Source organism: Ostrea edulis, chromosome 2 (assembly GCF_947568905.1).
Source record: "Ostrea edulis chromosome 2, xbOstEdul1.1, whole genome shotgun sequence".
Classification (NCBI taxonomy): domain Eukaryota; kingdom Metazoa; phylum Mollusca; class Bivalvia; order Ostreida; family Ostreidae; genus Ostrea; species Ostrea edulis.
In genome coordinates this window covers 22188870-22214561 of record NC_079165.1, presented here as the reverse complement: position 1 = coordinate 22214561, position 25692 = coordinate 22188870, and the positions used below count along the sequence as shown (strand labels likewise).

General features: G+C 37.5%; 1 protein-coding gene across 4 annotated transcripts in view; it reads right to left on the bottom strand.

Annotated features, from left to right (window-relative positions):
• Positions 1-885: 885 nt before the first annotated feature.
• The window catches only part of LOC125681167 (CD109 antigen-like), a 29615-nt gene continuing 4808 nt past the window's right edge, over positions 886-25692 (bottom strand). The window contains exons 2-37 of one of the 4 annotated variants that reach the window (XM_048921121.2): positions 24843-24909; positions 24541-24698; positions 24246-24283; positions 22307-22463; positions 22125-22195; positions 21193-21318; positions 20783-20822; positions 20458-20542; positions 20162-20294; positions 19700-19924; positions 19211-19534; positions 18963-19067; positions 18804-18866; positions 18430-18621; positions 18030-18179; positions 17608-17727; positions 16522-16576; positions 12846-13041; positions 8088-8205; positions 7843-7956; positions 7537-7647; positions 6483-6611; positions 6015-6153; positions 5439-5615; positions 5254-5335; positions 4845-5001; positions 4411-4488; positions 4083-4257; positions 3756-3964; positions 3235-3396; positions 3048-3110; positions 2839-2948; positions 2447-2600; positions 1990-2092; positions 1339-1430; positions 886-1154 (exon numbers count right to left, since the gene is read on the bottom strand). In XM_048921121.2, the coding sequence (XP_048777078.1) occupies positions 1149-1154; positions 1339-1430; positions 1990-2092; positions 2447-2600; positions 2839-2948; positions 3048-3110; positions 3235-3396; positions 3756-3964; positions 4083-4257; positions 4411-4488; positions 4845-5001; positions 5254-5335; positions 5439-5615; positions 6015-6153; positions 6483-6611; positions 7537-7647; positions 7843-7956; positions 8088-8205; positions 12846-13041; positions 16522-16576; positions 17608-17727; positions 18030-18179; positions 18430-18621; positions 18804-18866; positions 18963-19067; positions 19211-19534; positions 19700-19924; positions 20162-20294; positions 20458-20542; positions 20783-20822; positions 21193-21318; positions 22125-22195; positions 22307-22463; positions 24246-24283; positions 24541-24698; positions 24843-24907 (4482 nt within the window). In that variant the 5' untranslated portion in view covers positions 24908-24909 and the 3' untranslated portion in view covers positions 886-1148. Of the gene's footprint in view, positions 1155-1338; positions 1431-1989; positions 2093-2446; positions 2601-2838; positions 2949-3047; positions 3111-3234; positions 3397-3755; positions 3965-4082; positions 4258-4410; positions 4489-4844; positions 5002-5253; positions 5336-5438; positions 5616-6014; positions 6154-6482; positions 6612-7536; positions 7648-7842; positions 7957-8087; positions 8206-9338; positions 9517-10256; positions 10393-12845; positions 13042-15413; positions 15601-16521; positions 16577-17607; positions 17728-18029; positions 18180-18429; positions 18622-18803; positions 18867-18962; positions 19068-19210; positions 19535-19699; positions 19925-20161; positions 20295-20457; positions 20543-20782; positions 20823-21192; positions 21319-22124; positions 22196-22306; positions 22464-24245; positions 24284-24540; positions 24699-24842; positions 24910-25692 lie in introns of all 4 variants that reach the window. The other 3 variants (XM_048921122.2, XM_056156412.1, XM_048921123.2) reach the window with 3 other exon arrangements.

Here is a 25692-nt window from a genome sequence, read left to right as displayed (position 1 = left end):
GGTAAAGGACTGCCTACTCCTTCTATATTTAGTTTCAATCTATAACATCAATAGAATTAAAGAAGATATTATCTAAATGTTTTATACAAATACATTATTTATGCCAAGTTTTGCACCGTCCTGGAGTCAGAACCTCTACTTTGGGGATCATGAAATTTACAATTTGAGTAACGGCCTCCCTGCTCTACACGAAAGTGCATTTAATTTTTCTTACATATGTGCACTTGCAGAGAAGATTTTTAAATATTGGTCAATGTTTGGCAGTATTTTACCCCTTCCCCTAAGGCCACGGGGGTGTAGAATCCCTGAAATTTACAACTTATGTCACCCTTGTCCCAAAGATGCTTCATACCAAATAGAAAAAAAAAAGGAATGGTTATTATCAAGAAAAAGTAAATGTTCAACAAATTTAATCACTGACCACTTTAGTCCTACCCTGATACCTAAACCCCTAATCCGGCGATCATGAAATTAATCAATTTTTGGAAGATTTTGCCCCACCCCTGAGGCGCCAGGAGTCCTAAAATTTACAACTGATATTCCCTTTGTCACAAAGATGCTTCACACCAAATATCAAGAAGTTTAATCATCAACACATTTAATCACTTGATCAACCTGTTACCAAAACCCTGCACCTGGAATCATGAAATTTACAATTTCCCGTGCCTGAGGCCCCAGGAGTCCTGAAATTTACAATGTATGTCTCCCTTGTCTAAAAGATGTTTCATATTATTTTAAAAATATATTGGAATGTTAGTTATAAACGCACGACGATGGGCTACCTAAAACTTGGTGTTGCGATATTTTTTCCAGCGAAAACGCTTCGAAATTACCTCTTTAATCCTTTTTTAATAACCGATTCTAACAAGAAGAAAAACACAACGCTACAAAAATATTTATTTTATTCATAGTTTGAATTCATAAAGATATGTTACATGTGAAGGACAACACAGTGCAGTATTTCAAAAGAACTATATGATAGTTTGTAGAGTGATGATTTTCATCTCTTTGTGATGGCTAAATTTAATCCTTCCACCACTGAGAGAGAAAAACTAAGAAAGAAAAACACATAATATAATAAAGATGCCGAATCTAACGTGGTAGCACCAATATTTCAACAGGAATGTACCAAGAACTCCTCTACACTGTTAAGGCTGAAATAAAAAAAAATGTATAAACTTTATCAAAACTTCAAAACTGAAATGCAAAAGTCAGGAAAATGATTAAATGGTCTGAAAGTTAGTTGACTTGTATTACGATGCTAGCGTTTGCTTCTTAACAATTTTCATTGATGGGTTTCCCAAACAGAACACCCGAGTCTTTTAGTGAATTATATACCTTAGCTGCGCAGAAGCACTCTGTGCCACACACATCACAGACTCCTGAATCCGCCAAAACTTTGGAAGTGTAAAATGTGGTAGCTTGGTTTTCTGCACAAAAGAAATACAGAGTTAATTTCAAAAGAAATAAAATGTTTACCTATAACCTGTAGGTTACTAGATTTCACAGTTTTCGACATTTTTTAAAGTTTGAAATTAACATGCATACAATTTTCCTTGTACATATCACATGGTGAAGGAGCTTAAAGGTAAATGTCGTGTCTCTCATGATCATACACACCTACACATTATTTCAGACCGAGATGTTTTCAGTTATAAGTCGCACACAGACTAGCACAAAGAGCCTTTGTCATATCTCGCGGACCATTTTCAGCTCTACATGGCATCAAAGTATTAGACATTTTTAGGTGATGCTTACTCCTCCTAGGCACCTGATCCCACCTCTGGTGTGTCCAGGGGTCCGTGTTTGCCCAACTATCTATTTTGTATTGCTTGTAGGAGTTATGAGATTGATCACTGTTCGTTATCTTCACCTTACATTTTTAGTTTCAGAAGTTTTCAACCACGTATCTGAGTCTCAGACAGATCTCGCAGACATTTTCAACTATTGATGTCGTACTTTCAATGACACAGCCCCGCGGGTACTTACTGGGTTCATAGTAGTCGTAGAGCCGGATGACTGAAGGTTGTTTCTCTGCTACCTTGTCTGTGTTGGCCATGTATATTGAGGCACACTGAGCCTGGCCGTCAAACTAGAAAAAAAGACCATTCTCATCAAGAGTTTTGGAATTATTAGATTTCATGGGGGTTCAATCGTGGAGTGAATGTTGACTGCGTCCCTCCAATGGTGGATTTAGAGGGGAAGGGGGGGGGGGGGGGGGGGTTAAACCCCAGCAATTTACCTAAAGCTGGTTATGTCTCCATATAGGTGAACAAGTTTGGAAGGGACGTAAAACAAATAACAAGCGAATTTACATTCCAAAGAAACTGTAAAACGATTCCATAGCATCGTATTTTTGTTGGATATTTTATTATTCAAAAATATGAATTATGGAATTATGATAATGATACTGTAGTGATGTAATTTAAACTCATACAGCACATACCTCATCAAAGTATAAAGATATTTTTCTATATCCTGATTCAATCCGTTTATACATGGGAGCTTTAGACGTATCCAGCGAATCTTTATCAGGGGTCATTCCCGAGGGTACTCCGATATCCATCATTGCCATACCAGAGTTTCCTTTCTTTAGCCATCTGGAAAGACAGACAAAGGTGTTTCTCCGTTAAAATTTACATCAACTAAAGATTTGACAATAAAAAGCCTTTACTAATCTAATACATCCTTATATGGATTCCCGTACGTTTGAACTGAGGGCTGTTAACCCAATGCAGGGTAGATGTATATATATACGTCTAGGTGTTATGTGAAAGGTAAAAAACAAGAATAAAATTATTTGGAATTGACAGAAATATTGTGAATGAATTGACCCACCTTCCGCAGACTTTGACGGTGAATCCTTTCGTTGTTTCATCAGCGAGGGTCACATTAACATCAAACGATTGGACTTCTATTTCTTCATCAGTATTGAAGTAAGTAGAGATCTGCAAAATCACACAGAGAAATGCATTCTTTGGCAATCGAGTTTAATTTACGTTTATATTCAATATTTTTTAGTGATCTTTTTTTTTTTTTTTTTTTACCTCTGCTAAAGCAATTCCCGATCCTTCGGCTGTGACACCTAGTCTATCAATCTCCAAGGGAATCTGGAAAAGTCAGTAGTGAAAAATAACAAATCAAAGAAAACAACAGGTCTTGCAACACCACCGTCTGATCAAAGCCCTTGAAACTGTTTTATTTCTGTAGAGAAAATGTTGATAGTGTACGTACGTCTACTGTTTGGAGGACGAGTGCGTTGTTCTGGTTCACGGTAAATTCATGTTGGTATGGTACGCCTGGTGTCTTACTGGTCAACCGTACTCTCATGTTAAAGGTTGGACTGAACACCATGGAGGCGAACTCTGACAAAGCTTGAAGTGCAATTATGGTGTCCTACAACAGAATACGCCATTGAGTTCAAGTTCACCTAGAATTTAATTACCACATGTTCACACGATATACATGTAAGATTACTAGACAAGTTCACGTCAGATAAGATTACCAGACAAGTTCACGCGAGATAAGATTAACACACAAGTTCACGTGATATAAGATTACTAGACAAGTTCACGCGAGATAAGATTATGTACTAGACAAGTTCACGTGGGATAAGATTACCAGATAAGTTCACGTCATGAGCTAGCAATAAATGATACAAAAATACATGACTTGGATATTTTTAAAATTTTGAAATTATGAGAAAGTAAGAAGGAATATAAGACAAACATGCATGTATCTAACAGGGACAATACCTGTGTTGAAGAGAAGCCGCCCTCGGGGTTACGCTGGGAGGTAATCCACTTGAGAACAGGTAACCCTCCTTCCAGGTCCTTGTTGACCCCTAAATTTAGGAGAGCATAGGCCGTGGTCTCTATGTCCACAGCCTTGGATTGATCCTTGGGGGGAGCCCATCCCTTCCACTGGATGCCTGTCGCTGGCTTGGACCAGAATTTAAGTCCATCTGATGTACGAAAGAGATAGGATAAGCTAATTTTACACGTACATGGAGTTTGAGACATATTTGGAAGTACTGATTTACATTTCTGATATGAACAGAAGAGCTGACGTATCACCCCCACCTTTGACTGTAGCTTTCGCGTTGAGTTTGTTGATCACCTCGCCAACTCTAGGACTTTCAGTTATCTGTAAGGCGTATGCGACGAGAGCTAATTCATACATGTCTTCCAGAAGGTGGATGTCCTCTTCCAGGTAGGTCCTTGCCTTTCGTATCGCTCGGCCGGTCAGTTCTGACACCTTCACATACAAACAGAATAACTGAATTCTCCAAACCCCGAACAGGTCGCGACATTCTTTTTTTACTCTCCTCAAAGATTACAGAGGAAAAATCAATGATAAATCAAATTAATGTCGAAATATTTCCTTTATTTAAAAAAACAAACCACTTACCCCTGGAATGGCCCCAGCTTCTTTAAGAGCAATTAAAACAAATGCCGTGAGAGCTCTTTCCCCTGAGGCTGAACTGCCCTGCCATACAAAAAATGCATCTGCTAAGAATTCTTATAATAGTTTTGCAAGTATATAGTGAGTAAAAAGTTCGCGGAGTGCTTCTTCTTATGAAGATTGTTCAATCTCTGGCGAAAAATACATTTTTAGATATGAAATACATGCAGGACATAAAAAGATAGTAGACTCAATAGAACAATTTTTGGCAAAGTGGAACAAGTCCTTAAGAAGCAATTTTCCATGTACCCAGTACCCTTATTTTCATACAGGTAATTACTCCTGTAATAATCAGGGATAGTGTCATTATTTAGTATTATTTTCATACAGGTAATTACTCCTGTAATAATAAGGGATATGGTCATTATTTAGTATTATACCTGCATTTCCTTATGTAGGACCCTGCCCGGCTCCCTGACAGTTCCATTGTTGTTTTGCTGAGAGACTAGCCAAGTGACGGCTTTCTTAACGACCTCCTCGTCAATGGTGATGAAGTCGTAAGCTTCAGAGAAAGACTTTACAACAAAAGCAGTCAGCCTGTAAAATGTATTCTCCAAATTAGACAAGAGCAGAGAGAAAGAGAGAGAGAGAGAGAGAGAGAGAGAGAGAGAGAGAGAGAGAGAGAGAGAGATAGAGAGAGACTTAGCATATATGTTGACATTGTGTCAAATTTGCAAAAGTCGAATAACAATGAATGGATCTGAACTTGAGACTTGCACATCAGTATACACAAGTACATATAATCTGGGTCTTAGCTGGAAAACCAGTAAACACATTCAAGAATCTTACCAGGTGGTGCCCGATTTGTCACTTTTACCAAAAGCACTGTAGGATCCATCATCATGTGAGTAGGTCAGTTCCCGCTGGTAACCTGAAAGAAATACGCCACGATTGAATACGGTGATCACATAGTGCGTGGAAGATGTCGAATCAATCCGCGTGCATTCAGGCCACGAGATAATGTACATGCTGACCTTTAATCATGTATTCTTTAGCTTTCTTTTCTAAGTCTGGAGTGAGATTGTTTGTGATGGTAAGGTATTTCTGAACAAAGATATTGGGAGCAAAGTTCAGCATATTTTGTTCTCCACATCCATATGGCATTTTGAGTAACGAGTCCAGTCCGCTGATAGATGGCCCCATCACATCACCTACAAATAAACCAATCAATGGTCAGACATATATTATCGCAGCTTAATGATTGTTTTTGTTGGTAGAATATAAGTGTTGATGAATAAACGGTATGTGTATATATGTTTGCATTGCGAACACTAGTTTTCCGTCATATATTGCTAGAGATTGTATTCAATCACAAGCTTTTACATTAGAAAAATACAGTTTACTTCGGATATATTAAAATTCAAGGAACCGGCCTAAATTGTTCAATATATCAAAAGTTCAATATATAAAAATAACTGGTGATTTATTTTTACTTCAGTCTAACAGATAGTCCAATATAAGCGACTTCAATATAAGTAGAGCAGACTGTACGTTCCATATAGAAACTGTCTCTTGTCTTTCACAGTTGGTTTGGGATATTTATTGCCTACCAATAACGGACGCCCTGATACGCTTAGAGCCGGCCACAGTGTTGGGTGGAAAAGACAACTGGACATCCTCTGAGAAAGTCCCCGTGTTCCCAGTGTTGATCAAAACAGGGTTGTTAAACTCCTTCTCAACTCCCTCAGGCTAAAAATAAAGTGATATTAATACAGAAAATAATGAATCCATAGTGAAAGGAATACCAATACTACCGCTACTACTAATTCTAATGACAAATTGCATCTAAAGTTGACTCATACACTAGTATTATGTAATGCAGATAGAATGTTTATTAATTGTATAATGTATAATATTTTATGTCACGATGACGATATATTGGCCATAATTCGGTGGTGGACTACTTTTTAACTTTGATATTCTTGGCGGTGGCCTGCAATGAACTTTGCCTTTTTCGAAGATCACAGACGGTCCACCAATCAAATTCTACATGCATGGACACTGTTAGATCTACTCACCTCGACTTTGAGATATCGAATAACTGCATCTCCAGGGCCCGTGGAAATAACGGTGATATTAATCTTAAGATCCCCTGTCTCTGTAGGAGTAATTGGGAAATACACAGGGTATATTTCACCAGCTGTCATCTAAAAAAAAAAAATGGTCAAGACTATGTTATAAACTCTGGTAATAAATACATATAAACATACGGGGATACTAGTCTTGATCTAGAACCCCTGCCTGCAATACTGTTTCATACGCATTCGGGATACAACACGATACGAGACATGCAGGGCATAAAACGTGATTTCAACATACTGGGGATATATGGTTTGATTGATTGATTGAATATTGTTTAACGTCCGCTCGAGAATATTTCACTCATATGAAGACGTCACTATTGCCGGTGAAGGAATAATTCCTAGTACTATATATACACGATGTGCATGTTGTATTTCTGACAGCCTAAAAGCCTTGGTTTACATACCGAGTGTAACTACTTGCTGATGAAAATACAAACTACTCTTCACATTTATAATGTTTTTGCGTTTGTTGTAATGATAGTCATTTCCTCATGAATGCAATACGGCTGTGAACAATATGCCTATCAATATTGAAGAATATGGTACTTCTATTTTAACGACGGGGAATTCCGAAAGAAGTGAAAGTAGAATGTAAATATAAAAAATATGATTACATTTTATCATTTACGAAAATACGTGAAAGTATGACCTGCAACGGGTTACACCAGTATAGCTTTCATTAAGCGCCAGTGTGCTTTATGAAGAATGTTGGCGTGAGTTGTTGCAGTTCATACACTCATGTAATTTCAAAAATGAAATTTATGTCCGAGGTATCTGCATCTGTGTTGTGAACAAGATTAGAAAAGACACAGGTAATGAGTTGAGGATTAGCAATGTTGTTCTCGGTGTAACTGCCATATATTGGACAATAGTAACAGTGCTAATGTACACGGTTCTTGGACAACTCAGTTGCAGTTTTCCTCTATAGAGTTAAATACATTGTGTGATACACATAGACAACATGAAATATATCAGGAGAGAAGCTTACATTGAATGTACGTCCCACGCGGGCCGAGAATCTCCCCTTCTTCACTTGATTGTCTTGTATGTAGGTCACAAGATTTTTGAAGCCTTCGTTTTTATCGATGATTACTAAAACCTGAAAATACCCACAGTATTTAAATATAGATGTACAGGCATGAAACTATTTCTAAAATGAAATACGAAATATGATAAAATAAAATTATGACTGAAATTCTAGAAAAAGAAAAATCCAAATTTAACCATATATCTCGTTTCAAAAACCGTTTTCAGAAAGATAACTGCCGTGTAGATTTAATCACGTGATCCGTACCCTGACGTCATGATTCAAATAGTTGAATACGTTGGCTTGCAGAACCACCAGTTCTCCACGAGTCACGGAATAAGGCATAGTCAAACTCACAAAGAAAGGCTGGAAGACTTTAACCTGCAAACAAGTTACATTCATCAATGAAGTTAGGTCTGAATTAAACCGTGTTTATATTACGGTATGTAAGAGTTTCGAGTAAAAGTAAGTTTTGTTGAAATGTGTTTTGTTGCTCTGGAGACATGACTTACATTAGCGGGACTCGGGGTCAAACCCAAACCAGAATTAGGGTTGACAGCAAATGCAGTAGCCACCCACGTAGTAATGGTGTCCGGAACAGGGATGCTGAGTGACGTCACACCGTCGGGTCTAAAAAGAAACAACATAGTGTTAGTCCGAATTCGAAGGAGAAAGAAAAACAAAACATTTTCAGACTTTTTATGAAATATGAGAGTCAAATATTGAGTTATCAATCACGAAAACGAAAACAAAGAATACTTAGAATACTAATATCTTTCATTTGAATTAAAATAAATCCTTCCTTAATATCGTGAATATATATATGGGATGGGCGAGCCCCTATAATTGTTGATCGCACACATGTTGTTGGCAAGAAAACTTAAAATCATGTGCTAAAATTGAATGTTAATTATAGACTTCTACAAAGAAACATAAGCTGTATCCGGTTAATACAGTCTGTAGACTAAGAGAATGTCCATGACCTTGATCACGATACGGGGAAGGTCAATAAATGTTTCATTTGTCTTACCGCTGACTATATCACCACCGTATCTCACAGTACGTTAAACCAGTATACGCTGTAAGTTTCAAATCTTTATTTCATAAATAAACCAATCAAAATGACTTTTGGAGCATAACTTGATCAATACATTTGGAAATAATTACCGTTAAAATTCATTACGGATGCTTAATTAAGGAGATGTTTCATGTTAAAAACGGCATTTTCTAAAATATTAAAGTGATTTAATCAAGGTCACAATGCATATGGGTGGACAATTCTTGTACGGAATGATAAAAATTTCAATTTTGATTTCTGATTCAGTATTGTATTGTATTGTATTCTTTATTGACCAAGAACCATACAGTTCATAGTCAGTAAGGTTCTATTATTTTTCACGAAAGGTTTTCTAAACAGCAAAGTTACAGCTGAACTTACATTGAATTATACATGACAGACAACTGACGTCATAGATAAATGAGTGTTATTCTAAATTTTGAAACAAAGTATACAATATGGAACACCAGGATTGTGTAAACGTCATATTGCTGACTATATCTACAACTGACTGACCGTGGAAAATACAACCAGCAATCACGTGATCTTTCCATGCTGATCCTTGTTCGAGGTAAAATAAATTACATAGAACCAGAGGGTGTCGCTGCTTTTAAAATGGTGAAAAGGTCAAGATAACGAACAGTGATAAATCTCATAATCTTTATAAGAGTGGTATATCAACCATTAATCATGCAGGATAACATACCCTGTTGTTCTATTAAACCAAAGCCAGGTTTCTGGAAATAGCTTTCGAACACGTATTTTTGGCTCTGCTGGCGATACTGCCCCACCAGCTTTTGCTGATTCGGCAAATGTCGACACCATGAAAGCAACTGGCGCGTCACTGTCTTTCATTACCATATCATAATAATACGGCCCTATATCTGAAACACACTTGGACTGTTTACCAGGTGCACGATTCTGCACATGAAACCTTCATGCAACACCCAGACATTCCACAGGAAATCATGCTGACAGAACACACCCAATCAGATCCATATAATCACTAATTGTTAGTGTTATAGCATACAACTTATCTGAAGAGTTATAATGGTTTTTAAAGGTGGTATACTTTTAAGTGAGAAATATCAACAAAATGAGCGTTAAGAATATTATTCCTATACTTTTTATTCTGATTTCTTGATAGGGAAAGTTTTGATACGTAGATGTCGGCCTTGGATTTGTCTCAGGCAACAGGTAAGCAAACACATCAATTTCTTCTGAGATCGTCAGTCTTGCTTTTGAATATAGATGTTCAGAGACTATCAGAAATTGGAAGAGAGATGGAACATTTCTGAGAAAGCAGTCAGGAAAGATGACAAAGACGAAGAGGTGAATCAGATCAAGTTCAGAAACATATACAAAATCATGGGGCGGGACATCGAAAACCAATAATTCTGTCATCTTCCTATTCACAACAGTTCACAAGAACATATCTTTACCAAACTGAAACTAGGTACATTATGGTCGATTGATTGGGGTTTTACGCTGTTTTGGCAATATTTCAGCCATTTTATGGCGGTGAATGGGAGATGTACAACAAACAACCTAGGGCGACCCTCGTAAAATTAGAACTTACACAGTGATGTTCAATGAGGAACACATATTCCTCTGCGTCACATACCCTATTTTGATAGCGTTCCATAACCACGTTTCCGGGAAGAATTTACGAACTCTGTGGACAGGATTTCCCGACTGTGAAACCAAGCGCAAGTCCCCGATGTCCATCAGCATTTCAAACTTGTCGAATTCGTCCACCCCTTACACAGGGAGTGAATGTGTTACAAGTCTCTTCAGGATTATGCTTATACAGTGCTTGATATTTCAACATGCAGTGGTAATGCATTACTGAAGCTTGTGGATAATATTGAAGGCGCGCGCGCACACACAGACACAAGTTAGTAAATATCACCCTGACTGGCGGTTTGAATAACTCCGATATTTATGATATTTCTCTGCTTCTTTGTACCAAGTACTTGGTGTCTGTGTAAAACCAAATTCCTTAAGATTTGTACGGTAGATACCGGTAACAAGATATCAACAGAGCTCGCCTAACACACCCTGCTGTTACGAGGGCATCAAGGAAAGGTGAAGATAGCGAACGGAAATCAAGCTCATAAATCCAATAAAGAATACAAAAGCTGGGTAAACACGGAACCCTGGACATTCAGGGATCAGGTGCCTAAGAGGAGTAAGCACCTCCTATCAACCAGTCACACCCGCCGTGAGCACTATATCTTGATTAGGTAAACAGAGTAATCCATAGTCAAAATAAGAGTGCAAAGAACGACCTCAATAGGTATGAATCAAGCACATCCATAGTAGCCTTGTGTTTTCCAATACTGTTTTCAACAAACATGTATATATATATATATATATATTGCATCGGCAGACTGTTACCTTGTTGATGTTTGCGCATTTTAAAACATATTCTATTTCGGACTCACCCTAGTCCGAGAGACCATTCTCCAAACAAACTTGAATCCTGACTACAAATTGGTAATATTGTCGATATTTGACGAATACTAGTATTCTTTCTTGATATGCCCAGTCGTGTGAGCCTTTTCAATTTACTATAATACAAACCCCTACTTTTGTTCTTCCAGAACTAGGTCTCTGAGAATAGCTTTCTCACTGTTGGAGTAGACGATAAGTCGAGGGCTACAGACCGGCTGCTCCGTGTTCGCATTGCTAAGAGACATTGTCTACTACTTCGTAAGAACATGCCCCCTTAAAGCAGATTTCTCAAGTGCCTCCCCATTGTCACGTGATCTAACGTATCGTAACCAACACTACACGTATCTTAAGAAAGCAGAAGAGTTTCAAACACTAGCAATCTATTGAGTAGGTACTGTGCTTTGCTCAGAGGCACTTGAGAATATTTTAGCCAGGCAGGATCAAACCTTGAGAACTCTTTCAGATCATTGTCTTACGTAAGACTTTTGATACAGATAAAGAAGAAAGGGGATAGCTGCCCCCGTGAATATGTCGCTAAATCGGCTTATTCCGAAAGGGAAAACTGTCGTTTTAGGTAGAATGTAACTACGTCATCGAAGATAATCATACAGGAAAAGACCTTTTCTTTCGTAAAACGCATATTTCACCATCTATACTAGTGGTATATATCGCACTCCATCTTGGAAGAAAAATCATTGGAATAGCGAATTTAATGTACTATTCTCTTGACCGGTAAGGTCAATACTCTCAGTATGATTGTTGAATGCAGTCTATGAAGGTTATAGATTTAGGGTGGTGGATCCAGACTTTTGTTGACATTTCCTAATAAATTTTGCTTAATTTTCTTTTGTAATTTTATAACGAATACCTCAACAAATCTACTTTGACACTGGTTACCATGATAATTGGGCAGGTTTGGAAGAGTGAAATAAAAATAGATATAACTAAAAAATTCCTTTCAAATTAATAGGCCCATACGAGCGTCATGCACATTTCAAATTTGTGGCACCTCACCTACAGATGGTGCCGTCTCCATATGAGTTCAAATAGTCGTAGGACATCAAACGCAAACATATCAGTTATTTCCCTTACTACTATAAACGTTGAATTCCTTAGTACTGGAATAGCCTTGGGACACAAAGCGCTAGCTTCGTGACCTGAGGTTGTAAATTCGGATCCCATTCGTGCCACGGTCACGTACAACATACGCAGTGATTACCCCTTCGCCATACGCTCCGCATTTAGAAGTGAGAATCACGGATATTTCGGATATGGCCTTAAAACGGAAGTCACGTGTCGCGGCAGGCATTGGCACGTTAAAGAACCCTCACTGCTACGGCCCAGGACTGTGCGTTAAGCATGGGTCTAAATCTGCGGTCCTTCACCTACGACTGGTCTTAATACGAAGGAAACTTTTTCAAATGGACGTAAAACAAACAAGCAAACTGATAGATGGCGAATCAATAACGGTCTGGAATTTCATCTATAATGTCAGAGAGATGGTGAAATCATTAACGGTCTGGAATTCCATCTATAATGTCAGATAGATGGTGAAATCAATAACGGTCTGGAATTCCATCTATAATGTCAGATAGATGGTGAAATCAATAACGGTCTGGAATTCCATCTATAATGTCAGTATGCTATCCTTGATGAATTGCAGCAAGATAAGAGTACGTATATTTGTCGACTTTTCAAACAAGATTCTGCTGTGCTTGGGAGATTGCAGTGAGATGAGATACTGAAGTCGACCTACCCTAAGCTAGCGTTACTCCATAACCAGGTCTCGGGAAATAGTTTTCTAACGCGTGGAGGGGATGCTTGGACCGGTCGTTCTGATCGTTCTGATTTAAACTGAACATTGTTGCGGGCTTGCATCCTCATCACACCATCTTGAACTCCCATTCCCCCTCCAAAGCCCATTCGAGCACGACGAAACATCGGTGGCCTCCCTTTAATAGAATTCTTTTCTTTAATTATTACTTAACGTCACAGTGCTAAATATTTACATGATCATTCCTTACTAGGGACTATTGATAAAAAGCATCACAAAAAGCGGCAAATGAAACACTGCTACCTTTGACCAAACATCTTTGACCCTCTCACGTAGTTGCAATGAATGAGTATTTCCAGAATAGATAGCCATGTTAACACATCATGCTGGCATAATTTGAACCTCAGCAGAAAGCGCAACTCGATCATAAATATTTATGTCTTCAGATGAATTATTTTGACGAAGAATGGAAATCTAGTTGACCCTCGCGGTAATTCATGACAAAATGTCAGGAAATTTCGTTTTCGGTTTAGGCAAACATAGGCTGCATCTACTGAGTGGAGCCGGCCATTATATTTCTCTATTGCTATGACAAACTACCAAATTGACTATCTCTCAATAAGGAATACATAATACAGTTTTCCTGAAGGCATCGATATTGAAGCATTTTATCTACATATTGTCTGTACATACTGATGTATGGTCCATCCAACGCACACATTTCACAAACAGCAACTGACGCAAAATCAGAAGAAAACCAATCGAAAGTATCTCCACAATTTCTCATGGACTTGTTAGAGAAACAAGGTGGGCATCTCGCATAACTGAAGTCACGGTGACTCAATAAACCAAGTCATACAAGACTTATAAGTTAGTTTTCAGTCACGGTGACTCAATGAACCAAGTCATACAACACTTATAAGTTAGTGTACAGTCACAGAGACTCAATAAACCAAGTCATACAACACCTATAAGTTAGTGTAGTCACGGTGACTCAATGAACCAAGTCATACAACACTTATAAGTTAGTGTACAGTCACAGAGACTCAATAAACCAAGTCATACAACACCTATAAGTTAGTGTAGTCACGGTGACTCAATGAACCAAGTCATACAACACTTATAAGTTAGTGTACAGTCACAGTGACTCAACAAACCAAGTCATACAACACCTATAAGTTAGTGTAGTCACAGTGACTCAATAAACCAAGTCATACAACACTTATAAGTTAGTGTACAGTCACGGTGACTCAACAAACCAAGTCAAACAACATCTATAAGTTAGTGTAGTCACGGTGACTCAATAAACCAAGTCATACAACACTTATAAGTTAGTGTTCATTCTCTTTGTTGATGACTGCCTATCAGATTCTGTAACACACCAGAGAAATTTGATATGAATGAAAAGCGGAGGATATGTTCAATGATAATTTTGAAATTGAAAACTTTCAAACTTACTTTATTTAAAAAAAAAATGTAATTTTATTAGAAATTACTCTAAAAATATTTTAAACCCTTGCTAGACTCGAACCCGCGACCTACAGATCTGCAGTCCACACGTTAACCCAGCAAGCTACTCAGCTCAAAATTAAAATGAATATGCAAATATTGCTGATATTCATGTTTCCATTGATGTTTTAAAGGAAGCCAGCCATTATGCCGATATAGTATACCCCTTTAACGTCACATGTATACAAATTGTACGTGTACAATACGTATATCAGTCTATTTCAACTAATAGGTGCACCCGATGTTTCGGATACTCCATTAACAATTTTCTAGGAAAACTGTGGTTTCTGCAACTCGAAAACTACCAAAGCTATTCAGTGTATTTCCGTTCTGGATTGTGACGACAAACTATCAACATGACACTTATATATCTTACTGCGGTACATGTAAATAAGTTTTCCCGATGAAATCGAAATTGAAGAGGTCCGATTAAATAAGGGCATCAAATACACATATGTAATATTTTTTTAAATCTGAACAATGAACTAAACATATTTTCTAATCTTAAAGTTCAGCTGTTGTGTTATTGTAACAATTTCCCTCATTCCGCATTTTTATGTTGACGGAGAGCGAAGCAAAATTTGAAGAGTAAAGCAGAGTACCATTTTATTATCAACGAACATTATTCAAAATACATGTACTTGCTTCCCCAGAGAAAAACCACAAATGTTCCTTACACAACCACACCAGACGGTGAAGATTTGGTACACAACCACACCAGACGGTGAAGATTTAATACACAACCACACCAGACGGTGAAGATTTAATACACAACCACACCAGACGGTGAAGATTTGGTACACAACCACACCAGACGGTGAAGATTTGGTACACAACCACACCAGACGGTGAAGATTTAATATACAACCACACCAGACGGTGAAGATTTGAAGTATAAGTCTGCCAATGTCTGCATGCTTACAGTACAATGCGACTAGTTGTTATTTCCAGGTCAAACCATAATTAATATTTAGGAAAAACTTCAGATAAAGCTACACCACAAGACCCATCTAAACATGCAAAGGCTGTTGTGTGACCTACCCAGTACTTGAATTGCTCCAAAGCCATGTTTCTGGGAAAAGTTTTCTCACGCGTGGGGGTGACTTCGAGGAAGGGGGTCCAGAACCGGCAGCCATACCAACAGAATTATCAGCAAATGCCATGGGCTGAGCAGCCATAGCCATAACGGGTCCGCCCATTCTACGTAACATCGGCATGGGTTGCAGCCCTTGAATATATTACTTCATCATGTATTGACGTCATGTGACGACCGACATGGTCATTGGTTACGTGGGACTTGTCTCGTGGAGAACTCGTCATCAGTGGGAGAAGCAGAGAGCCATTTATGTGCGCGTTTTTCGAAAACGATGCAAGTATTTCAAGGTACCGGTATGTATTGCCTTTTCTTACAATTTAAATCTACGAATTTGTTTTGTTCAAATTCTCCTGATTGTTAATATAAAGAGTAATTGCTAGCATATTTAGTGTTGCTCATACACATTCCAATATAGATTGCAGATATCAATATTTCACTTTAACAAGGAGGATCAAACGAAGCACTTGTTAATTGTAAACATGCGAACTGGTTTAGTGGAAAACCTCTCTTCAAAACATGCTTACACAAGACCAAATGAATTGTTTAAAAAAGTCAATATGCAAAATATAGAATTTAAAACAATAATGATAAAAACGTACCCAGAATATATAAAAAATATATATGTATATAGTCTTTTATAGTTTTTAATTCATAGCTCAAAGCCAAGCATGCACACCACACAGCAGATATGTCCCAGTACTGAATGCCATGTCGGAATGTCAAACATACGTAGTGATGCTGCTTCTAATTTAACTTTCGATAAACAAAGCGATTTAATTAATTTTATTTATAATACATTATCGTTGATATTTTTATTGAAAATAAAAAGGAAGTAGATTAAAAGACATTGAATCAAAAGTTAAACAAAAACACCACCACAACAACAATTATCATAAAGACAAAAAGAAATTACTAATAAATTGGTACAATAAAAAAAGGGACACTTTAATCTATAAATCAAACTTAAATCTTTTTTTTTTCTGTGAAAAGCAGAAAACTGGCAAAAAAGATAAATCTTTAAATCAGTGGAAAAATAAAGAAATGTACACTTACATGGTTCCTCGTAATTGTAAACTAGGGCGTCTGTGAGCACCACTATGCCGTTATTCTACAATAAATAATATACGTAATTGTAAACTAGGGCGTCTGTGAGCACCACCATGCCGTTAGTCTACAATAAATAATACATGTATATTGTATACTAGGGAGTCTGTGAGTACCACCATGCCGTTATTCTACAATAAATGATATACGTATATTGTAAACTAGGGCGTCTGTGAGCACCACCATGCCGTTATTCTACAATAAATAATACATGTATATTGTATACTAGGGCGTCTGTGAGCACCACAATGCCGTTATTCTACAATAAATAATATACGTATATTGTAAACTAGGGCGTCTGTGAGCACCACCATGCCGTTATTCTACAATAAATGATATATACACTAGTCCACGTAATCATTGTGCAAGTTTCATAATAAATATCATACATCCGCTGAAAAGAACGGAAAACAATGCTGCGCTATTTACAATTACTTGGACTGGAATGACGCTCCGTCATTGACTAAAACGCGTCCAGTGTTTGCCATCTCAACTTTAAAAACTTTAAACGGCGAGTCGCAAAATTTAGAAGGCGTCCGGACGAACGAATTGACTTTTATTTCAATCCTACTATTACTTACATACTAAATGTTTGGAACCTCTACAAAAACAAAACAGGCGTCATGGTGTTCGAATGAATGAATTGATTGGATTAAAAAAATTTAGAATTACTTGCATACTCAATGATTTGGTACTCAACAAAATAAAACAGTAGGATTGTTAATGGCTGGCCCAAGACAGTCACAAACTTAATAAGTAATGATGATAGTGGTCATTTGCATACAATGTTCAATCATAATGTCCTTTCACTTTATGTATCTGTACTATCTCAAGCTATTATCATAGTGGTCGGATGCATCGGCTGATACTTATATCGACTGTAAACTTAATGTCATGTTGGTTGATAATCATATTCCTTACAAACTTAATATCAATAATCATATTGACTGCAAACTTGATATCGATAATCATATTGACTGCAAACTTAATGTCGATAATCATATTGACTGCAAACTTAAGACTGATAAGACATACCCGAAACACATCGTCGGCATCCTCTCCGCCAGAGGGCATTGGCCACCATGATGATCGAGCAAAGGGTCCCCATCCGCCGCCGAAGTGTTCGTTATCATAGCTGTTTAACTCATCGTTTATCTGCATTGAATTAACAAGGAAGACAAGATGAGATATTAGTATCATAAAAATGAAAGGTGAAGATAACGAACAGTTATCAATCTCATAACTCCTATAAGCAATACAAAATAGATAGTTGGGCAAACACAGACCCCCTGGACACACCAGATATTAATTTTACGAGCATAGTATTTCTACAAGTAATAATAACAGAATAATCTTAAATCCGTTGTGAGTATTGATTGACGATTTAAGTGTATAGTGAGTAATAGAAGAGTATTGTTTGACGTGAGTAATGGAAGATTGACAAAACAAGTAGCTACCCTGCTTTCTTTGATATCGTTGTCACTACGTAAAATGAGAACACTTTTATCGACCGCCAACAAATGAACAGTAGAATCCGGATCCGCTTTAACGGATACAACCACTTCCTTTCCAGGACGAGCCTCCTTAACGTCAAAGTCAATATCCACCTGTTTGATAAAAGAAATTTCAATAATTATTCGCTGGATTTTTTTCAGTGAATTTTAAATGCAGTTGACTTCTGAATATAGCTATTGCCAAGATTTAATTCATGAGAACTTTGTCACTTCGTATATTTGAGAATAAAGCTATCGAGTTAGATTACATGTATGTAAGTTGTATTTCTATTACGAAGAAATATTATGAAAGGACTGCAAATCTGCGTGAGTTGATACCAATGCATATTAAACTGATATTCACTTTGTTTTTGAAGGTTCCCTTGATATTGAAGGTCAGAGCGTCTGTAACAATTTCTCCGTCATCTCTGACGTAATGAACAATCAGGCGAGCTTTGGGGGCCATATCTGTCGTTATAGGTAAAGTGAACGTCTTGACCTTTGAGGACTGCATGTCGATATCGCCTGTATGGACGACCTGACCTTTGGAAACGACCTGTAAATAGAAGATATTTAACAATCATGAAGCTGTTACGTGATTAACGTTTCATGAGCACAATTAAGATACAATTCAAATATCATATCATTATAATGATTCAATTACAATTAGTTTTATTTCGTTAATTTAGTTTAGTTACGCATAATTTAATCATTCTAAATAATTAAACGGTATCTCACCTGGTAATAAACTTTGGGAGTAGGTTCTGTAGTTTTGATTTCAAACGAAGAGACAGATCCAGTCTGGAAAAGAAAAGACATATATATGTTATAAGAGAGAGAGAGAGAGAGAGAGAGAGAGAGAGAGAGAGAGAGAGAGAGAGAGAAGAGAGTATTCACCGTTGGTTTGACATCTGGGTTCATCAGAGAGACTTGCATGTAACTTTCACTAGGTGATTTACTGGGGTTGAGTCCGAGGTAAGAAGAACTCTTCTCGTATTGGGCCTGGAATTAACAATTACATTTACAATTAATTCACTTACATTAATATGTAGAATCGAAGACGCACACACTCTTACAATGTGAAAGAATAATTGTAGATGCATGGGATATGCAAAGAAATTTGGATTGTTTTTAAGATTCCTTACATCCACAGATGCCCGCTTAACATTCGGGGGAATAGTCATTTCATATTTGAAGATGCCATCAACATCCACATCGAGAAAAACTGGTTCCATTTTCTCGTCTTTGGTGGTCGGCTGCCACATAGGACGTCGTCTGTTCACGATGAATGGTTCCTCTATACCTATAAGTCCAGGTCCCACTCCGGCCTCTGGAGGGGGAGGAGGGGTGGTGGTGGTGGTGGTAGAGGTGGTGGTTGACGGGAGAGGGAGGGTGTGGGTCACAGTCAACTTCACCCTAGAGGCAGTAGGAAGCGAAATCGGAGAATCGTCTTGTCGCATTACTCTACCCTATATTGAAACACAGGAAACCGTATCTGTTACATGAATGAAATACAACACAGTTGAAGAAATAAAACTGACTGAAGAAATATGTAAATGAACTGATGATGATGGGGAAGTATCGTTAATGAACACATTTTACACCGAAATATGCAACTACAGTATGCGTCTTACCAGGACTGTATATTTGAGGCCGGGTTTGAATGTTTTGGGAAGAGACTCGAGAAACTCCACTTTGTTTTCGTGGGGATAAAACCGGACGGTTCCAGATGCGTTCTGTCGAAGGCCTGTCAGAGCTTCTGTTACGTTCACCTCAAACAAGATCTCGCTGTAATCCAGCCATTTGTCCAGGCTTTTCAGTTTGGAAATTTCCACATCAAATTTATATTCCCCATTTATCTTTGAAAAGAAAGATGCAGTTTGATATAATTTATTATTCATAGCATAAATATCAAGATTAGCCATGAATCTTCTGTAAATAAGACTTCTTGTAGACAGAAAATGGTACATGTAATTACTGTCAATAACTGATTGGATTTGTCCAAGTTCTGAGTTTTCTCTTCGCTTCTTCCAAGGAAAATTGAATGTCTTCAAATTCTGATTTTGGAATATTATTTCCGGTTAACGCATACTTACCGGTGCACTATGGGAAATTTCATCCAGAAGACCCTGCTTCTTCCTATTCTCTATAGACCATGGACTTCTGCTGAGGTATGGAGGGCGAAGTCTGATGTCGACTGTTCCCTTCACAGGTTTTCCGAATGTGTATCTGAAATGTAAGCATAACATTACTTTTTTCTTTATCTAATGATAATTTTGCACTATACATAAAGAAATAATTAGCCTTTTTTAAATCAAATAATTTTTTTAAAAGGAACTCTTATAAAATAGGCATCCAGACTGCTGTATCAGTTTTTCCCTACTGAACCTACTTGGAAACGACTTTAATGCCGGTTAGATTCCTGTTGCTGAGTCCGTAGGGTGGGAGTTCCAAGTTAACATCAAACTTCGGCAAAACTGAAAATAAAATTTATCAACGGTAAAAAAGGATCCAATATTGGCATTTATCATGCTTGGAATCCAAATTGATTTATCGGCTGAATTTTTAATCTGGTTATAGAGTGTGAGTGCATGTGTATGTTTGGATATTTTTGAACTCTCTCTCTCTCTCTCTCTCTCTCTCTCTCTCTCTCTCTCTCTCTCTCTCTCTCTCTCTCTCTCTGTGTGTGTGTGTGTGTGGTTTTTTTTTTTTTTTACCATATTCATCCACAGTAACCGTCTTGGTGTAAGCTTCGTTCTGTAATCATGAAATAAAATCAGGGACTGAGATAAAGTACAACAGTACTAATGGAATAAGTGTGCAAGTAAATAAACTGATCAGGTTCGATGAATAGGTAGAAAGGTACTACTATACTTATGCATTACAAAAATAGTATGGCAGTGTACTAAGAAAAGCATTACATGTATTATGGTAATTAGACTTGAGGATAATAATCGTGGATCAATTATTTTTCTGATCATAAAATAAAAAATCCAATCTTTGTCGTAAACTACATTATTGAAAAGTCTTATAACCATAACCAGTGGTTCCACTGCATAAAGGGACTTAAAGGGGGTGGATAAACAGATGGAAGACAAACAACAAACACAGAATAAAGCTCTCCTACCCCTTGTACAGCTTTGATTTTCCATTCTCCAAGCACTGGGTGATCAGACATAACTAAGCTATCTGTATACACTCCATTGTCTGGTACTTTATTCTTCCACTGGGCGATTTTGTTTCCCAAAGGATCCTCAAAGAAAAATAAAATCACTCAAATTATTCGTCTTTCACTTTCTATACCATTTTCAGTCAAAACAAAAAAAACTCCAGAGACTCAGAGTTATTTCTCTTCTGACGTCAAGATCATTTATGTAAAGTACATGTAAACAGAAATAAATAACTATTAAACATACACAAAATAAAGTCAAGGAATTTATAAAACAGAAGAAAATGAAAAGCAATGAAAAAAAAATCACGGGTGAAGTTAAGGGACCAGGGAAGATGGCATGCATTTTGAATTTCATGAAGGAAGACGCTGAGGGACCGAAGTACAAATTGTAGATGGTAGTATATCAACAGTTTCGCGAGAGGAAGAGAAGAGCTAAGTTAAGTGAAGTTGCAAGAAATTTCGAAATTTGCAAAATGCGGCTAACATTCATACAGTGGGTAAATACAACATGTTAAGTCAGAGAAACTGTATCCCACACTCTAGAATGACAAAGAGGATTTGATTTATATACATGTATACAGTCACATTGGAAAACAACCGTATAAATGATCAAGGATAATAACCAGTAAACAACTGCATCAATGATCAAGGGGAATAACCGGTAAACAACCGTATAAATGATCAAGGATAATAACCAGAAAACAACTGCATCAATGATCAAGGGGAATAACCGGTAAACAACCGTATAAATGATCAAGGATAATAACCAGAAAACAACTGCATCTATGATCAAGGGGAATAATCGGTAAACAACCGTATTAAAGGTCTAGATGAATAATCGATTAACGATTATATCAATGGACAAGGGGAATAACTCATATACTTACATATATTTCGACATCAATGTTATCATTTACAATGGACAGATCTGGGTACATTCCGAACACTCGAAAATTAACTGAAATGGAAAGAATTAGAAGAGACTTAGAGATGAACCATGACTATAGAGGTGTGGTGTGTATAGATTACGGTATAAACATTTGAAGAGGTCAGAAGTGAAGATTCTTACTGGTTTGTCCAGGTTTATAAATGGCTTTGTCTGTCTGGATCATAATAGATGAGTATTTAGGATTGAACTGCACTTTTGTGTAATTGCTGAAGTTGGTCCCCCCTTCACCTTGCACCATGATGGCGTACTCCTCGCCGACGGTTAGGCTGGCTGGCATCTATAAATCAATAGAGAGTAACAATGTTATACACAGGTCAATACAGAGTTAACAATGTAATACACAGTTAGATATTGGGGGTCAATATTAATAAAAAACGGTATACACAGTTAGATATTGTGGGTCAATATTAATAAACAACGGTATACACAGTAAGATATTGGGGGTCAATATTAATAAATAACGTTATACATAGTTAGATATTGGGGGTCAATATTAATAAACAACGGTATACACAGTTAGATATTGGGGGCCAATAAAGAGTTAACAATATAATACACAGTTAGATATTGGGGGTCAATATTAATAAACAACGTTATACACAGTTAGATATTGGGGGTCAATATTTAACGGTATACACAGTTAGATATTGGGGGTCAATATTAATAAACAACGTTATACACAGTTAGATATTGGGGGTCAATATTAATAAACAACGGTATACACAGTTAGATATTGGGGGTCAATATTAATAAATAACGTTATACACAGTTAGACATTGGTGAGGGGAGGGGGGATAAGTTTCTATCCTATTCCCATCAGTGGTTATAAGAATGATAGCCGGCTACAGGTTGTGTTATGTATATGGCACCGGCAACAGTTAGGTTGTATTTTTGAACAATATAATGCCATCTTCAGGTTGTATTATGTGCCATACACCAACTACAGGTTGTGATGTGAACACTACACCGGCTACATGTCACGATTTGAACGCTACACCGACTATAGGTTATGATTTGAACACTACACCGGCTATAGGTTGTGATTTGAACACTACACCGACTACAGGTTATGATTTGAACACTACACCGGCTACAGGTTATGATTTGAACACTACACCGACTATAGGTTGTGATTTGAACACTACACCGGCTATAGGTTATGATTTGAACACTACACCGACTATAGGTTGTGATTTGAACACTACACCGGCTATAGGTTATGATTTGAACACTACACTGGCTACAGGTTATGATTTGAACACTACACCGGCTATAGGTTGTGATTTGAACACTACACCGGCTATAGGTTGTGATTTGAACACTACACCGGTTACAGGTTATGATTTGAACACTACACCGGCTATAGGTTATGATTTGAACACTACACTGGCTACAGGTTATGATTTGAACACTACACCGGCTATAGGTTATGATTTGAACACTACACCGGCTATAGGTTGTGATTTGAACACTACACCGGTTACAGGTTATGATTTGAACACTACACCGGCTACAGGTTATGATTTGAACACTACACCGACTATAGGTTGTGATTTGAACACTACACCGGCTATAGGTTATGATTTGAACACTACACTGGCTACAGGTTATGATTTGAACACTACACCGGCTATAGGTTGTGATTTGAACACTACACCGGCTATAGGTTGTGATTTGAACACTACACCGGTTACAGGTTATGATTTGAACACTACACCGGCTATAGGTTATGATTTGAACACTACACTGGCTACAGGTTATGATTTGAACACTACACCGGCTATAGGTTATGATTTGAACACTACACCGGCTATAGGTTGTGATTTGAACACTACACCGGTTACAGGTTATGATTTGAACACTACACCGGCTACAGGTTATGATTTGAACACTACACCGACTATAGGTTGTGATTTGAACACTACACCGGCTATAGGTTATGATTTGAACACTACACTGGCTACAGGTTATGATTTGAACACTACACCGGCTACAGGTCGTGATATGAACACTACACCGGTTACGGGTTGTGATTCGAACAATACATCGGTTAACTTACCTTTAGAGGAATTGACAGCCTTGTAGGATTTGCTGGATCTACAAATGAACAACCCTAGAATTAAGTACTATCAAGCATTGCGGCCTATGGGTCTCCATTTTAGTCATTATTTCCAGGAGAAAAAATTACAAGTAATTTAAAAAAAAAGCAACGAATAAGATGATATCGTCTAAGATGTATGGCAACATTTTCATAGTTAAGATTTTACTTTATGATGTAGAATTGAAAGCTTTGATGATGTAAGCGAAGCAGATCGAGCAAAATCGGACAAAAACGTTCATTTGTGTAGACGTACCTGTGGTTCCCATTTCGGACACAATGGTTTTATTATTTTTGTCCACTAGACTGACCACCACCGTGGTCCCAGCGGCACGACTGGCGTCCAGGAGCTGGACATTGACTTGTGTGTCCAGATTGGGACGTATTGTTTTTGGAAACATGACAACATAGGAACTGAAAGATGGGAATGTCAAAAGAAATAAATCCACAGTAGGTGGTTTTTGGTTCAATTTGTTGCTAAGACTATCAGAATTAAAACGTATTTGTTATGTTTAAAGGCAATGAAGTAGAAAGCAGTTCATACTGGCATGGACTTACTTCTTTGCGAGGGAACATGATATCACAGACAACAGGACGACTAGGGAAACTTTTAGTCCCTCCATATCTGCAAGAAAAAACTTCATAAACCAACATTTCTAGAAGGAACATGGAATACAAAATATATATGATACAGTTTTATATCATGTTCATCATTAATTTTTTTTTAATACAGTACAATATCTATTACTTTCCATTCACAACGATTCCAGGGTGTCTAAAACACGTCCAAACTTTAATTAATTAACACAGGACGAGAGGTTACGACGTCGACGCCTCCGGTGCGCGTTACCGGTGATAAGTTTAGAATTAATGAATACATATCTGTTAGTTTTACGGCCAACCCTGTATATAGCGATTCGCTCTAAATCAGCCATCATGTCAAAGAATGGGGGATATGCTAATTATCATTGGCTTTTTATCATATAAAGGCACCAATGATCTACACATTTCGTTGCATGAACTCCGGTTTAATGCTGCTTCCAAAACTTCGGTCATTTATCGACCTGGTACATGAATTGTATCTACATTGTTTGTTTCAGTAAAACAGAGTCGGGTCGGGTCTGAGTTGCTAACAAGATTATTTTGAGCATTGAACAATGTTCTTGCGATGAAATGACATTCCAAGAAAGGAAATATAACTACATAAATCCTATGAAATAAGAAACCGAGATATTCATGAGGCGGTGTGAGCAGACATTTCACATGTTGTATTAATCACCAAAGGTCTCTTTACAAGGTCAGTGCGCAATCTGCCCATAAAAAAGATCACAGGTCTTCGTTACGAATGAGCTTCAATGATCTCAAGTTCGCAAATCTGATCACGTAGGGACGTCTTCGCGGTTTCTTG